This window comes from Hipposideros armiger, unplaced genomic scaffold (assembly GCF_001890085.2).
Source record: "Hipposideros armiger isolate ML-2016 unplaced genomic scaffold, ASM189008v1 scaffold_75, whole genome shotgun sequence".
In the NCBI taxonomy this organism is placed as follows: domain Eukaryota; kingdom Metazoa; phylum Chordata; class Mammalia; order Chiroptera; family Hipposideridae; genus Hipposideros; species Hipposideros armiger.
This window is the reverse complement of record NW_017731425.1, coordinates 683,796-701,249: the sequence shown is the minus strand read 5'-3', so window position 1 is coordinate 701,249 and position 17,454 is coordinate 683,796. Positions and strand designations below refer to the sequence as shown.

Here is a 17,454-nt window from a genome sequence, read left to right as displayed (position 1 = left end):
TAATTGAAAAAAAATCAGGTTTTACTCCTATAAGTTATCTTTGTTCCTGGATTGTGTTTGTGCTCTTTTCTTTCATTTACAAAGAAGGGCCAATGGACCTGACTTCCCTTCCATCTTAATGGAGCCTGGCTTATAAGATACTCACTAGCCATCTTCTTTTATTTTTTTATTGGGAAAGTGTGTTTTTCCAGGACCCATCAACTCCAATTCAAATAGTTTCAATCTAGTGGTGGAGGGCGCAGCTCAGTGGCCCATGTGGAGATCGAACCAGCAACCTTGGTGTTATGAGCACTGTGCTCCAACCAACTGAGCTAGCCAGCCACCCCACTCACTAGCCATCTTCTGAAAGGCCTGGTCATACTCCATTTTTACCCCCCACTTCTCATTCCTTACCACTGACTTCCCAAGTACTGGCTGCTCAGCTGCTTCCTTTGGGAGGCCCTGTTCTTTCCTTTCCTACCTGGCCCCCATCCTTACAGGTAGGTCTTCCATGAGGTTCTGTGGCCCTCTGCTGTGTTATTTTGAGGAGGCCTTCCACATCCTTAGCTTCTCTTAATATTTATTTTGCACATCCTTCCTTCCAGCTCTGATTGCTTCTGAACTTGTCTCATGCCTGCTAAGTTCCCAAAGTTGCTCCATGTAAAACATCTCTTATTAGCGGAGACATCACTTCCTCCCCCTGTCACCTGGACGTCTTCCTCTTTCCCCTCTACTCCCTCCCAGACACCAAAAGTTTTGTTAACATCTGTACCTCTGGCGTCTGCTGTGCTATTCTTAGCAATACTCCCTTATTTCCTTCGGGCTTCATCTCACCAATCACTGGCTAATAGCTTTGCCCTTTACTTGGTGCCCACATTTGTTCATTTCTACCCTACCAGCTTCCTTGTAGAAGGAAGCCCTTACTGGAAGCTCCAACCCAATCCTCCCCACCCTATATTTCCAAGTATATTGGTTCAACAAGAAGGGGAAAGAAGTGAAAGGAAAGGTGGAACTGGATTCAGGCATCTGTTCTGCCATTGTTACTTGAGACTGCTTTCTAGCTTTTACATATGGAAACAAAACTTTTGCAAAAATTCTATTTCTGAAGCTGAGGAATCACAATGAGCGTAAATCCTACTGAGGGGGAGGGAAGATAATGAAGTTGAAGTATCAGGAAGAGACAGACCTCATGCTCAGTTCACGAAGCCACGTTTTGTTGAAAGGTGACCTGTTTTCTTATGTTCCTGGAAGTACAGGGCCAGGTGGGCAGCTCCAGGTTTATAGACAATACCCCTCACACTCAAGACTCAGGTGGTTTCTTATACCCTTGCAGTCAAAATCCAACCACCTTGCCCTTCATCTGAGAATTAGAGAATGGCCTCATTCTAGCATCAAGTCAAAGTAACTTTGATGGCCCTAAATGGGGAAGTATCGAGAACTTGGGGGAATTCACTTGAGCTTGAGAAATAAGTATCACCTCAGATCAACAGGACTGAAAAACCTTTGATCAGGAAAGGGAGACTCAAGCCCATTGCTATAGTATTCTGGTAGAATCCTTTTCTCCAATGCTGTGCATGTAATTAAGGTGAATATGAAAATAACTGAGCTGGGGAATGAGATACAAAACCCAAGGAATCACTTAACAGGCATCAAAGCCTCAAGGGAGGTTCTATATGGAGAAAAAATACTTTAATGGATTGAATCAGAACTCAGACGCCCTATTTTTCCCTATCGGTAACTTTGAGCTGAACAGGATGCCAACAAACTATTGGGTTGTTGGACAAGTCATGACGCATCTTTGCAATGAAAAACAAAAATACGTCATGACTTGTCCAACAACCCTATTTACGTGGATTTGTTTGGGAGAAACTACCATTATATGATAACCCAATAAATAAATTGCTTTCACTAGGTTGTTTAAACTTAGAAAACGCTCGCTATAATCTGGTATTAGTGATAAGGCTACCTAGAGTGTCAAGCCCAGAATAAATTTACTCATTGGGGTCTTCAGGCTGAAGAAATAAAGCCATAGCTTCCTCCTCTTAAATGAGATAAAGTTCAGTGCTGTGAATTTTAAAGAAAAATTAAAACTTCAGATAATTTCCTTTAAGGAACCTACTGAGCCTTATGGGTAAGCTGGTTGGAAATGCTTTAAGAAGGGAATCCGGAATAATTGCCATTCACTTCAGACACAGCATATGCAACTTTAATCAACCCAAAGAAAAGTTCCCAAATGTACAAGTGAAAAAAATCCAAACTGTTGACACAAGCTTAACTAATATCAGCTACTTTTATGTACAGCTGTATAAGTTCAAAAAACCTATCCTATATGTATGTACAAAAGTTGTTTATACACATATCTGTACATAAGAGTTTATACATTTATTTCCTTGGAACCCTTAGGTGCCACCTCTTGGTTAAGACACCAACACTTCATTCACATATCTTACAAAAAAAGACTAGGATTTACAATAACTGTATCCTGTATTTAGACCATGTAGGCTTTACTCGATTGGTTAAGATTTTCCCATCATGCAGACCACACCAGAGGCCTGGGCCCCCCTCAAAAGTTTCGCGGAGAGTACTCCAAAGTAAAAGCCTGTAAACCAACCCGAGATGAGGAGGCAGAGTCTTGACCAGGGTGCCACCGTAGGCCCAGGCTTCGGTGAGCCTGCCTACCCTGCTCATTGTCGGTATTCTAATTCATCTACGCTGATGACTTTGGCGGGCATGGAGGGCAGGGGCTGCTGTAGCACATCTGAGCCAAACCATTTAGCTAGGCCCACTGGGGAGCTGCTCCTCTGGCTGGGGCGGTGCTCCAGCTGGGAGTGCATGTGGGGCAGGCCTGACCGGCTGGGCACGCTCTGTGTAGTTGTCTGAACACTGACAGCAGCTGCCTGGGAACCAGAGCCTGGAGGATGAAGAACTGTGGGGAGGAGGAGGAAGGGGTGGTTAGAGCATGAGGGGTAAAGCAATGCTACAATAGATCGGGCCCTGCTTCACTCAAACCCTATCCATAAAACTCCAAACAGAATTCTTTACCAAATGATTTATGCTAGGGCTTAAGGGAATTACATTGCAAAATGCCAGAAAATAAAACCTTGGAAAGCTGGGCTATTCAAAAGCCATCACATTGAGAACCCATCGTAGATGACATGACCACTACTTCCCACAGCAAGCAGCCACATCACAGAAGCACTAACATTAGCTGGCGAGAGGGGGCATCTACTCTGAGCAGTCCCTATGCTGAACCTCTGTTGGAAGGACACAGCCTTCTCTCATAAGAGGCAAAGGACAAAAGTCACAGTACACTTGGCTCTCGCTCTGTTTTACAGGAACAGGAATTTCAAATCCCAGAGGTTGGTTTACTTCATCCTATTCTCTGGTAACACCCTAATCTCAGTCTTTCTAGGATAAGTTAAAGAATAAATTGTCAGTGTCAATTCATTGCCTTCACTGGAAACTGGTCTAAGGCTTTAAGCCTATTCAGCCCATCCCCAGTTTACCTAACCCATTCCTGAACCTACCTACCTGAGCGCTGTAGCTGCTGTTGCATCATTGCCAGATGCAGCGGTGTCCCAGGACGAGGGTTTAGGAGAGGGTGATTAGCGGCAGGTAAAGGGTAAAAGGGTTGACCCAGGATTGGGCCAGATATTCCCTGTAAATGAGTCAGATCCATCCCAGGAGGAAGTACACCTGTTGTTGGCCAGAGAGAAGAAACTGGTGAGAAGTAATCTTAATCTACCTGGAAGTTTTCAAAGCTTGACTACAGTTTTGCTGATCTGAAAGTTCATTAAGAGTAAAGAATATATAATTAGGTTTCTAATCTTTTAAGGTATGGATTGGACCCGCTGTCCACCAATTAGATGGAAAAATCTAGTAACATCGTTCCAGGAATGAAAACCTCCCACAGTACAGCACTTTATCAGTTCCATCAACCGTTGTCATGGCAGGCCAGAAACTCACCAGTTTGGAGTAAATTTGGAAGATGCTGTGGATGTACTCCCTGGGCCAGCATCCTTTGAACCAAGCCTGGGTGAAGCTGGTGAGCTGGCCGAACAATTGGGACATGGGGGACAAGGGGGACTTGGTGGACAGGGCGGAGAAAAGGTGCTCCTGGAATCGGGGATGCCAAGGTGGGCGTTTTTCTCCCAGGTGCTTTAGGTCGATAATCTTGTTCTTTGGTGTAACGGTTGGTCTGGGACAGTGGGGTGGAACACGAAGACCGCTGCAAGGCTGACAGTTTGGGGTTTGCAGTGGGGGAAGAGTCTCGATCAGCACTGGGCACAGAGTTGGCTGAGAGCAGGTTCTCTGTAAGGATCCAGACAGAACATTTTGGTGTTGGGAGACTTCTCCCAAACACTGTCCTCCCAATGATCCAGTAAATCTCATTCCTTAGAAAGCTCACAATCCTTATTTGATCCCTTCAACAAATTTAGAGGATTGCATCATAGGGACCACTGTTTGCCTTATGAATAGGCCCTAAGTTATAGGGGGCAGTCAGGGACAGAGCTGGGACTAGACCCCAAGTTTTCCTATCTTCAACATTTTGTTGGAACAGAGTTTATTTTTGGTAAACTCTCAAAACCCAAAGGCTCTGAAGTTAAAAATGACGTAACTCTTAAGCCCACATCTTTATGTTTATAATCTCGCAACCCAAGAATAGCTATAGGCAAGTGGGCCTGGCATTTCAGGTCTGGTGGTCTAACTCAGTTGGGCACTTTACTCTGCCCCTATGGCTGTGGTCTGGTGTGTATGGGAGTGGCGCCCGTCCTAGTCAGCTGTTTGGGATTAACATGCTTTTCAGCCGAAGGGGAAAAATCAAGTAAGAATAAACTTATGCAAATCCACCACAACAGAAAGTTTAAATAACAATTACAGCCTGGTTAAGGAACCTTAACTGCCTTTTAATAGGACCAATAGGATTTCCTTGTTTTCCCCAGAAGCTTTCTCACAGGCAAAAAGCTCTCCCACCAATACTCTAGACCTGTATAAACCCTAACTTATTAGAATCTATTTCACCGTGACCTTCGCAGTCTCAACTTCAACTCCTAAAAGCCTCTCCCATTTCTATATACTCCTAAAAGGCTCTCCACACTTCCTATATGCTTCACCTATTGCACAGATTTTGTTATACACTTAGTCTCCATAGACTGGAGAGGAACTTTCAGAAGTAAAACTGGTTGAACTCTATAAATTTGCCAAATAAATGTACTAATAGATCAACTTTGAGGCCTAAATAAGAATCCAAAGCTAGGGCCGGCCAAGTGGCGCTTTGGTTAAGAGCTGGCTTGGGACGCCAGAGGGCCCCGGTTCGGATCCCACATATGAGGGCCAGTGACACTGCCCTCTACAGCTAAGATGCTGAACAACAGCTCAACCTGGAGCTGGGCTGCCCTGAGTCGCTGGTGATGGCAGGTGGGTTGCCATGGGCTACCGTGTGTAGCCAGCAGGCAGCTGCTGGCCTTCCAGAAGCCAGCGACTGATCTGCCTCGCCTGGGAAGAGCGCAATGATGGTGCCAACTTGGGCCAGTGAAGCAACATCCTCCACAACTAGACTGAAGAACAAAAGGATAGCAACTTGTCTGTTCCCCTTCCCCCAATTCCCCAGCACTGTTCCCATCCCCCCAATTCCCCAATAAAAATCTTAAAAAAAAAGAATCCAAAACTAAAGCTCATTCCTTCCTGTCTAATACTAGCACTCATACCACTATTAGATTGATCAGAATTTTCTTTTCTTTTTTTTTTAGATTGACCAGAATTTTCCAGTGGCTAAGAGACTGTGAACTGGTCCAGCCCCTCTCACTGTCAAACGTAGACCTGTGTCCAGAGCAGTCAGGGGTCTTGCCCGGGGCTTTGCAGAGAATCGGGTCAGGCTGCTCAGCACTCCAGCCCGTGCTCCCTGTCACATACTTTCTTGGAAAGTGTACCCTCCACAGCTCTGCAGTACCTTCACTGGCCTTCTGACTGTCCTCTTTACTGTCACCAAGAGCTGCTTTCCCAGATGCTGGCTCCTCCTTGCTTTTCTCTTTGCTCTCGTACATCTTACGAATCACTGAGGTAGGGGTGAAGGAAGGAGAAAGCTGCAGAGACACACAATTAGTATCAGCACATTTTCTAAATGCCTTTCCCTAATCAAGCCAGGATTAACTGGCCAAACTACTCAGCAAGCTGAAAAGTCCCCTTATTGGCTACATGTGGCAGAGGCCAACTCCAAGGTTCAGGTCTCTAGCTACTGGAGGAAAAGAAACAGGATGGGCCATATAGACGGTCCCTGTGCCTCGTCCCTTGCTCACAACTCACTTTCATCAAAACCTAGACTTTGTTGTAACATTAAGGTAGTTAAAGCACAAAGCTTCAACCTACCTGTGTCTGAAGTGACAGGGACCTGCCTATGCAGCTGCCACTTCCCCAGCCAGGGCACTGGGCTGGGAAGAGGCAAGAGCATGGTAGAAGTATACCCTGGAGCAGGAGGCCTTCTAGTTGAGAAAGGACATTTTAGAGACAACCTCAGAGCCTAAACTTCTTTATATAGCAAGTCCTCGCTTAACGCTGTTGATAGCTTCTGTGACTTTAAGCATAACAACGTATATTGAAACCAATTTTACCATAGGCTAGTTGATATATACAAGAGTTAAGTTCCTATAGCATCTCATCAACGTTATAACCAAACAACATTGAACAAAACATTATTCAAGGACCTGCTGTACTCCTGGTGTTTCCCATCTTAACTTGGGTACCAGAAAATCCAAAATTATCTTAATAGTCTCCTCAGCCACTAGGACTCACCATTTGGGGTCATTGTTTCCATTTCTTCACTACTGATTTCTACTTTGATGATTTTATTAGGCATGCAACTTTTATCATTAACCAACTCCAAATCCGTGATGGCAGGAGACAGCATGAATTATGAACAGAAAAGCTCCTTCGGGATCCCTGCCTTCAAGGTGCTTAGTGCAAAGACCCACCTGGGGTCCTGAAGCAGAGTAACAGTTTTCCCTGTGTCTATCAGCTTTGACGAGGTGATAAAAATATGTGGGAAAGGAAGCTTTCAAAAAATAAATAATGCCGGTACATGAGGCAGCTGTAAAAATAAGCAAACCCCTCTGTTCCAGACTTAATTCATATCACTGATACCTGAATCTGAATTTATTAACTCACCATGTTTCACTGGACATCCCATGATCTGACCCCAGCCACCCTCTCCGCCTCACCTTCTGTCTTTCACCCCTTTCCTCCCCACTCCACTGTTCATTTGTTTGAACATACAACATATCAACTCGTATGCTCCAGCCATACTCATCTATCTGCTGGAACACACTTTCCCCAATGTAGGGGCTTCACTAGAATACTAAGAGTTACGTGGTATCCTGAAAGGGGAAAACTTAGTCAACAGACAGGTATGAAAGACTTAAAGTCAGTTATTGCCGTGGAAGGCACTCAAGGACATCTGGGCTACCCGGTGATACAACACAGGCATAGCCAAACAGGGAGAAGCCTAGAAGTCGTTCACCAAGGCAAAGGTCACTGACCATGCTTGTAATGGAGGCAGCCGGGGCAGGGGAAGAGGAATTTCCTCTGTGCACGGGTGCTGGTGACTTGGTCACTCGCTGTTGCCTGTGAACAAACCAAGTATCAGTATGAGCCCCAAGCTGCTCAAACTCCAAGTCCTAAAACCACAAAATACTCAAAATTAGCAGCCTAGGATTTTAACACCGTTTCCCTTTTCCAATTCAATTTCCCAAGCATGTTATAAGTGTCTAAATATGCAAAACCACACGCTAAGTTCTGAAAGTTCAAAAGCTAACTGAAACATGGTTCTGGCCTTGTAAGAACTCTCGTCTAGTGGAGGAGACGCTTACTAACTAACCTAGGACAAACCAAGGCATGCAGACATTAGGTACCAACTAGATATAATGGGGCCAAGAGGGGCAAAAGAAATGACAGGATACTTCTACTGAAGGGACTCTGGGAAAGCTTCTCTGGGAAGGAGCTGCATTAAACTGTGTGTCACCAACGAGAAGCTGCCAAGATGGAGAACAATGATTCAGGCAGAAGGAGCAGGTCCCGGGACTTGGGAAGGCCTTGGGGATATAGGGTTACTGAGGCTGGTGGAGAGTTTACTTGTAGACTATACCAATGAGGTGGGCCAGGTTGTGCTCCAGAGGGTAGGGAGCAACAGTGCCCAGTACAGTGCCTGGCACAGAATTGATCTCTGTGAAACACTGGTTCAAGTCAAATAGAGCGCCGACAGTTTCAGCTATTGGATTGTCGGAAAAGTCATGACGTATTTTTTTCTGTTTTTCGTTGCAAAAATGCATCATGACTTTTCCGACAACCGAATACTTTAAGGCCTAGTTACATGCAGCATTCCCCACCACTCCCAGTCTACACATGAGGTTGATTGCAAGCTTCCCAAATCAAGTTTACAAGGACTTTCCTTCTCTTCCTATTCTACCTTAATTTGAAAGAAAACAGGAAACAGCTGATGAAGATATAAACAAGCGGAGAGAAGAATGAATTATGTGAGCTCACTGGCTAATGAAAGCTTCACTGCATCTCAGCCATGTCATACCTTGTACCACAAAAGACAAAGGCCAAGTATAGTCCATGATTCAGGAAGTTACTCTGAATCATAAGCAGATGGGAATCCTAAACCAATGGCTGCTTTCCAGTCTGTACTAGGTGAGCCCCACTGCTGCCAGACTGACTCGGAATATGACAGTGAGGGAAAAGACAGATCAGTAGTATTGAGTGATTAAGACGTGAAACCCAAATCAGGTGGTTCTGATGGCCTATAATTGATTCCTTTTGATAAACATGGTTGAGTACCTACTATCTGCCAGACACTGTTCTAGGTGCTGGGCATACAGCACGAAATAAAACAGACAAAAAAATTCTCTGGCCTCATTACATTCTTGTGGTTGCAGAGTATAGAGGGGTTACTATGGGCAAAAAAGATAGTATGCTAGAAGGTGGTAAGTATGACAAAAAATAAAGCAAGGCAAGGAGAAAGTCATGTCTGTTGGGGCACAGCTGTATATAGTGTGTTCAGGAAGGGCCTGAGAGACTGACATTTGATCCAAAACATGAAGGCTCCATGACACTGACTCGGTCTACTTAGTAGTTTCGAGTAAGTTACACTTTAAAAACCTTTAAAAACCTAAGTTTCTGAATCTGTAAAATGCAGTTATTTATCCCATCTACCTCACAGGGTTGTTGCCAAGAACAAATAAAATTCTGGCTATCAAAAGTGTTTTGAAAGTCAACAAATAGTGTCAATGGATAACTACATTATGTTGTAGAGAGAAGTTCAGTGACGGGCTCAGCAGACCGGTCCCGAGCTGTTTATGCTGAGGGGTACTTAAACTGGATACATTTATGCAAGGGTACAGGGTACTGACTGGTCTCAATGTTTTCTGCGTGTCAGCATAGAAAACCAGCTGAAGTAAGACACTGAGACACGGATATGGCAAATTTTAAGAACCACATCAAAACGTAAATACTTCTTAATTACCAAGTACTGTACGGGCAGGGCTAAAATGTCCTGAAAGGCTGGACAGTAGTCACTTCTGGAGGAGGAAAAGGGGTACTACTGGGACAGGGCACATCAAGGGCTTCTGGGTAGCTAACAAGAGATTGCCTTATACTAAGCTATACATTTGTTTAATGCAGTTTTCTGTTTTGTTTTACAATAAAAAAACAGTGTTGCTAACCCCCACAACTTATGATTCATTTTATTTTACTACTTGTTGCAACTGGCAGAAAGAACAGGAAAGAATGAGGTCAGTAATCAATTGTTAACAGCTCTGATCAACCAACTCTCAAACCCATCAACTCTGACCAACAAATTTTTGATCAACAAACCTGCATCCAGGGATAGTTGGATAACTCAGTGAGGACTCTACGGGGAAGGAAGCTTGGTTAGAGGTTCACTTTTCATTATCTCATAAGCATAACTGCAAATAAGGAGCAATGCTAGCTACATTTGTAAAAATGAATTCTTTAATAAAAAATATAAATGAAATTAAACAGGATGTAAAGCCTATGTCCATGCTGTAGAATTCATATTATTTCCTCTATTGAACATCTGGAGTAAGATGGAATTCTCACCAGATGTTGTACAACATATCAGTGTGTACAACAGAATTATACTGTGGGTAACTCGTGCTAATCTCAGGAAAATTAATTTGCAAATCCCCACAAGGGTAAGATTGGTAACTTACCTGTTTCTGAATCCATCTCTGGTTTTGTCCACCTGCGGTTTGCCAAAACCAGGCTGATATAAGTTTGCTGCTTGCACTGCAAGGTCATGTGGTAAAGCCAGCCCCTCCAAAGCTGCCTGTTGCAATTCAAGCTGGCTCATCTGCTGACCAGAGGTGGCAGAGGGGGATCAACAGAAGAATGAGGACAGTCAATGAACTCTATGTAAAGGTCTCTCTTAGACAGGTATGCTTAAGCAGCAGCTGAAAGAAATTAGATACTGCAACCTGACTAAATTGTGCTGCTACCCACTGAACAGGATTTTAATGATTTAAGTATGACTTTAATTGTTCACCAATTTTCTTGCCTTCACTTGAATTCTGAGCTTGAATTCTAGTTTAAAACCACTTCCAAGAATTATAGCAATTTAATTCTCCAATCCCACAAACAACAATAAGGATGAAAAGCGAGCAATAGATTAGAGTTGGAGAAAGAGCTCAGCCGGACCTGGGCCGTGACAGGGCTGACGGGCTTGCGCATGCCTTGGAATGGGTCTCCGAGTAATTGCGGTGGTCCTGCTGTGAAACCTGTGGGGAAAGTTACGGTGAGTGTCAAGATAGCACATGTCCATCACAGACATTATCACCAGTGCATGCCATCTCCTGATGTGTTTCCTGAACACCATCTGTTTCAGGAAGTACTGACTTCCCGGGCTGATGATGTCCATCTCCAAGTGGGCTATGTGTACCTCAATCAGCACTTAATGACTCAAATTGCTGCTTATCCATCTTTTCCACTAAGCTGTCAGTTTTGTCCCTTTCAGAGATGAGACCTCTGAGAGAAGAACTTTTCTAGCCAGTGATTTGGCCCATTATCCCCAAGACAGCTGATATCCAAGCGGAGACCAGTGCTCTGAGGTGCACGTTGTCCCCATTCTACCTCCCTAACTGTGGAGGGAAGATTACAAAAACTTCTCAAGGTATGACTGGCAGGGGCCAGAATTCCCAGGGTGGTAGGAATACTGAGATTCTGTACAACACTTTGCTGAGACAGCTTTCTGGAAGTGCCTCTTTCATTCATATTCTGGATTAGTCACAAGACCTCACAGCTGATTGCGTACCAACTTCATTAGGTTGGTAGAGACACCGTTCTGACTTCTACTCTATCAAGAAAAAACCTAGGAAGCCAAATTAACTTTTTTGGATTGAATTCCCAAAATAAGAAGACTAAGGAGCTGGATCCAATTTAGATCTCAAGAGAAAAAACTATAACATGAACATATTTATCTAGAGGAGCAGTTGGATAATAAACTACCTTCCACATTTGTGTCCACCCCCAGAAAAAAATTTTTTTAAAATCCACATATTTCTTTTTAAAGTCTTCAAGGGTACCGATGAAAAAAGACCTTGCCAGTTCTAGGGGACAAATATAACCTTTTGGGGGGAGCGGGGAAGGGTTGCAGTGTGACGGGGATGGATATCTACATACAAGAGTATTTACCAATTGGAGATGGTATTCGTGGACGAAGGTAGTCTGCTGAGGCTGCTCGCGTCTGAAACACCTGTGACAAGGGAGGAGAGGGTGCTCTTTGGCCAAGTAAAGATGTTGTAGGCTCCAAGCTTCCCATAAGGCCACTCAGAAGATTGGAAGGAGGTCTCTGAACTGGCGGACCCAGAAGTTCCTACAGGCAGAAAAGTCAAATCCATATGAACAAACCTAGTTCTTCCTCCTAGTCAGAGGCTATGGATTAACTTTTGGGAGCCAACGAAGAATCTCTCTCATCCTCCACTGAAGAACTTGGCACATGTCCATGCAACACATTTCTCTGAATGTTCAACCAGCAACATTTGCTGTTAGTGCTACAAATACAGGTTACTTTAAATTTCCATAGAAATTGTAAATCTGCAAACTGGAAATCAAGGGCTTACTTTGTCATCTTTTGTAGCCACTTCCCCACCCCACATTGAGATTAACAGGGACACAGAACTAAGTCAACGACATATCCTCAGGCAATATGGATCATTCTCTAAGGCCCAGAGCTGAACAACAGCAAAAAACCAGTACAGAGGACTACTGTTCAGGACTCCGAGGCCTTGGTATAAGATTGTGAAGTACCTGTAGGATGTTCTTAGGGACAGGCTGGCCTGGAATCTCAGCAGGGGACATCAAATGGCTTTCAAGGTTTCGCTAAAAAAGTCAAAGGAAAACTGGTTTTAACCTTCTTACATACTTAACTTAGAGATTAACTGGGGACAAGAAAGCATTAAAAACTCCCCAGTCACAGAAAACTAACTTAGATCAACTTGTTCTACTCTCTCATCACATGGGTCCCAAAGATCGGGGAAAAGAATCTTCACATGTACATGTAAAATCCACTCAGACCCTCAGGCAAAGTCTTTTCCTCCCTGTGTTATCCCTAGTTCATTTCACTGGTTCTAACACTGTGACCCAAAAAAGGGAAAAGAAAACGGTGAAATAGGGAAGCACTTACTTAGAAAAAGTTACACATAGGAAATTTTGGTAATTTATAGACTTTAGTTTTCCAGGCAACCTTTGCTACCCATTATCTTTAACAAGGTTTACAGACCACAGATGGTACTTAAAAGCCTAGTAAACAACATGCAGGTTTAGCCAGAATTGTTATATTTCAGAGTTTCATATTTCAGGAAATTTAAACTTTACTATTTATTTATAAGTAAGCTGTTACAAATGGGTCTCATATACAGAGTCAAATTCAAATCCTCCACTTGCTCTTTTAATGCAGCAGCAGCTACGTTTTGCATCCAACGTGCATTACTCCTGCACAATAGTACATCCTTGTGCCCACTTAGCTCTGCCTGAAATGCCTTCTCTGGTCATTTCCCTTCTACTAGGTCAGGGGTTGGAAAACTGCGGCTCACGAGCCACCCACGGCTCTTTGGGTACGCACATGTGGCTCTGAAGTAAAATTGAAAGTAAAACTATCATAGTTTCATTTATAAAAATTTTAAAGGATATTATTCACATAATGGTGATTTCATTTGTTTTATAGGTCTTGCAAAACTTCGAGGGACAAGATTGGCTCTTCTGTCTCAAAAGTTTGCTGACCCCTGTACTAGGTGGAGATGCCAAGGTCCACAGCAACGTCCTCGGGCATGACAAATAGCCCAAAGACATCCAAGTGCTTTATTGCTGTTTTTGGAATTGGGACTGAATGCAGATGATTTTAATAAGAAATATCCTCAAGAGTCATTTAATTCCATCTAACAAAAACAAGTAGGCAACTCTACACTACAGGGCTTACTGTATTTGGAGGACAGACTCTACAATTCAATATGAAATGGAGTTTAGATTGAAACATCATGTCCTACACTGGGGATGAAACAACATGACTGAACCTAAACAGATGGAGGAAGATCAGAAATAGTATATGTAACACACACAGCAAAATAATTAAAGACTTGGTTTTAGAAGGAGACCATGACTCAACCACATGCAAATCAAGCAATATTTTGGGGTAATGTGCTTATTGCATTCCTTTCCTTGTTGCTTTCTTTTCTAGGGTAGGATGAGTTTGTTACTTGTTGCCTAGCAATTTGAATTATGTCATCCATCCTTTTACGTGCAGGTGTTTGGGGCTCATTCCGTTGGCTGAAACCAGATATAGTTTAGAGCACTGAAATACCAACATTAAACCAAACAGCAAGCCCTTACAACTCAGGGTCAATTGTGGCAATATCAAACCCTAGAATCATATCTGACACAAAATGTTCAAAAGCATCAGGTTACCTGTTGAACTGCCCATTTCTTTACTCACACTACAAGAGGCTACTTATAAGAGTTGACCCATACCACTGCAGTCAGCACCCAGTCATCCAAGACACAAAGGTAACAAGGAAGGAGTACAGGATAGTTTGTGATCTTTTAATCTGGTAGGTAGATCTTTTAATCTACCTACCTGAGATGCCTCATTTTAGAGGTACAGAGTCAGTCCTGGCAATGAGGCCAGGAACAATGCTGCTACCTCTGTTGGAATCTCTATCACTAACTGCTGGTCACATAAGAAACACCAAAAACCAGTTGCCTTCCCGTGGTACAATCTATCACTCCCATAGCTAACTTGTAGTCCCCAGACAAGAAGGTGTAAGGGGAAAACAAGAGGCAAAACTCAATTTGGTAAATTTGCTATAGTTTAACTGGAATAAGTCTGTTTGGTTTTATTATTCAGATTTGCCCTGTTTCCTCTATCACTTTGTATCATCAAGGCATAGCAATACTGACACATAGGCCATGGCTGAGAAATACCCTCTACCTCTAATGAGTTATGACAAAGACCAGTACGCGTATGTGTCATACACCTGACATGCGGTCGCCTTTTAACTTCATACCTAAAGGTGTTTTACAAGTTTGGAGTCACAGTTTTTTCTATCAGTAAATATAGAGCACATTTGTCTTGAAAAATCCATCCTAGATACTTTACAAATGATTCGTATAACTGCCAACTGCCTAATCAAGAAAGTCGGTAATCCCAGGTATTTGGGAATAATTAGAAGGTGTGAAAAGATTTGACTATAAAAATACAGTAAGTTATTTTAACTTAAGTAGCGGAATAAACAGAAGACTTTCTTTGGAGCTCATCCAAAACTATATTTTTACACCTTTTTTTCAGCAGTGACTTAAGAAAGTGATGTCTGAATCTTTCAATCTTTATAATGACCCACAATACATACAGATTAACCACAAACCTTTCCCTAGTAACAAATAGGATGGCGAGAATTAAAGAACACACAAAAGCATCAAGGACTAAATGACTACTAAAGAATTTCCAACTTACTCAGAATACCTTTTTTAAAATCCATTTATTGTGGAAGTGGAATAGAAAGAGGGAAAAGGAGGAAAGGCTGGGGTTTGTGCCAGATACTTACGCTGACTTTGGGCTGAGAAGGCAAAGTCCCACTTGCCTTCATGGTGCTCACTAGCTTGTTGAACGCAGTCATATCGCCATCTTTTCTGAGCTGTCGATTGCTGGTTACAGCACTCAGGGTCTCCTCTAAGTGTTCTGCCATGAAGGGAGTTGAATTCTTCCCTTGCTGGTCCACCTTCAAGCCCTTGAGACCTGCTTCTACCTCTTCCACTGAAAGCACAACCCCTGAATGTGCTGAAAAGGTTGAGAAAGTCCAGGTTAAGCCCAAGCAAAGAAATATATGGTAGGAATTCTCTCTGGCTACCATGATGGTTAAGGTGAAAATAAAAGAGGCTGATACCAAAAACAGACAAACTGAAGACACTTAAAATCATTGTTGCTCAGTGGGAATAAGGCCATAATTGCCTACTTAGTAAGAGCTGGTATAAACTAAATCTAAAATGTTTAGGTGCTAGAAACTGGGGGATACAACCATGGGGTGCTATGCTTTAAGACTTGACAAGATCCTGCTGTACATCCTGCAGGACGACCTCTCTGATGAGTTTTCTGGAGACTTGTCACCAGGGACAGGAATCCCAGACAGCCCAACATCAGCAAGACTGCTACCAGCACTATGGTTATTATATCACTAAGGTTTTATGTTGAGGGCTTATAACCTAAGCAAGAACATGGCAGATTGGGGCAAAGATGTGAAGAGCTGCCAAGTTAGGATGACTACAACGTTCACTGGTGTTATAATTAGGCTCCAGGTAAGAAGCAGGGCTTGGTGCAAAGTTCTTATCGTAGGGTCCAGGACCCACTGACTACCAGGTTCTCAAAGAGGTGGTACTGTTTCATAAAGTTTTTTTTAAGAACATTAAATAAAACCCAACATCTATTTGACTTTTGATGAAATAGTGTTAGATTTAACTGCCTTAAGACAACATTCAAGCTTTTTCAGATACCTAAAGCAGACTCTAATAAACACTTACAGCTCTCTTTAAGTTTTTCTTTATTTGCAGAAAGGCTGGAAAGAAGAGGTTTTAAATCCACTTTGGCTTTCTGTAGCATTTCTAAAATATCCACTTTACTTTCAGCATGGTCTTCCAATGGTATAGGAGCAAAATAATTCCCCGAATTCTGTCCAGGAGAGAGGATGGCTTGCTCCAGACCTAATATTTCAAGTATATATATTCATAATTAATTGGTGTCAATAAAACACAGAAACATATCTTGAACAGTATTAAAAGGACACAAATTGAAGACTTTTTTACTATCCAGAGATCCTTTAACCCTAATGGACCCCCGACTAATGAAGACAGAATAAACGATGTCAGAGAAAGCTCAAGTCTACGTCCAAGGCCAGAATTGGAAGCCATTTTACCTGCAAGTCTCTCCAGTTCTTCGTGTGGTGTAGACCCAAGACTACTGGATCGGCTTCCTGATCGGCTTGGGTTAGAGAACCACCTACTGAACCGACTGGCGGAGACTGACCCTTCTCCCAAAACATCTTCTATCATCTAAAGGGAAAGACAAAAGGAGCTAAGAAAATAGTTTCAAGCTGAAAACAAAAAGGTTCAAATTTTGAAAAAGGGTCACTTACTTTGAAACTTCTTTTGAAGCAGCTGACCTAAAGGTAAACACCCTCAGAACTTAGGATTTTGAACATCTTTAATTTTTCTTCCCCTCCTGGGTCATTTCTGAGTAACCCAAACTCGGGCATAACCAACCATGTACTTTCTAAGCATATAAAGCAAAACCTCTGGGCCACAGAAAGTGTTTTGGTTTCCTATCTTTTGCCTCATTAGAAAATCGATGAACTGAGTTCTCATGGAACATAGTTTCAAAATCAAAATCAGCACCAAGACTAAAGCATTCCATTGCCAAGCGGATGAGTGGCCTTCAACTAAACATCAGGTATGGAGAGCTGATGAAAGAGAACCCTTGCTTCAAACATTCTCAAAGTTGTAATTAATGTTACAAAATTCAATGCTGATAATTTCAGAAGCTGAAAGTTAAAAGGTAGCGTTCATAGAGATGACAATTCCAAGTCAAAATTTAGAAAGTGTCCGAATGTGAAAGATGAACTTTTAACTAATCTCTAATATCTGTTTGAGTTTAATGGGGAGTTTTTAGGAGTTTATTTTGTTTTAAATTCTACTTCTATGGTTTTTGGCTTAATAAGGCCAACTAAATGATGCACTATGATCAGAAATGATTTCTTCAACACTATTCCATAATAGTACTTTGTATTACCAATCCTTCTTTTTTTTTTTTTTTTTTTTTTTTTTTTTTTGGGGAATTGGGGGAAGGGGAACAGACAAGTTGCTGTCATCTTGTTCTTCAATCTAGTTGTGGAGGACGTTGCTCCACTGGCCCAAGTTGGCACC

At 42.6% G+C, this 17,454-nt stretch overlaps 1 protein-coding gene across 7 annotated transcripts in view; it reads right to left on the bottom strand.

Annotated features, from left to right (window-relative positions):
• Positions 1-17,454, bottom strand: part of EIF4ENIF1 (eukaryotic translation initiation factor 4E nuclear import factor 1) — a 45,488-nt gene continuing 28,034 nt past the window's right edge. For 4 of the 7 annotated variants that reach the window (XM_019643075.1, XM_019643072.1, XM_019643076.1 and 1 more), the window contains exons 8-19: positions 16,449-16,584; positions 16,057-16,236; positions 15,087-15,319; positions 12,298-12,369; positions 11,683-11,863; positions 10,690-10,769; positions 10,206-10,348; positions 7,512-7,596; positions 5,930-6,062; positions 3,946-4,290; positions 3,511-3,675; positions 2,159-2,905 (exon numbers count right to left, since the gene is read on the bottom strand). In XM_019643075.1, coding sequence (XP_019498620.1) covers positions 2,664-2,905; positions 3,511-3,675; positions 3,946-4,290; positions 5,930-6,062; positions 7,512-7,596; positions 10,206-10,348; positions 10,690-10,769; positions 11,683-11,863; positions 12,298-12,369; positions 15,087-15,319; positions 16,057-16,236; positions 16,449-16,584 — 1,995 coding nt within the window. In that variant the 3' untranslated portion in view covers positions 2,159-2,663. Of the gene's footprint in view, positions 2,906-3,510; positions 3,676-3,945; positions 4,291-5,929; positions 6,063-7,511; positions 7,597-10,205; positions 10,349-10,689; positions 10,770-11,682; positions 11,864-12,297; positions 12,370-15,086; positions 15,320-16,056; positions 16,237-16,448; positions 16,585-17,454 lie in introns of all 7 variants that reach the window. The other 3 variants (XM_019643077.1, XM_019643078.1, XM_019643079.1) reach the window with 3 other exon arrangements.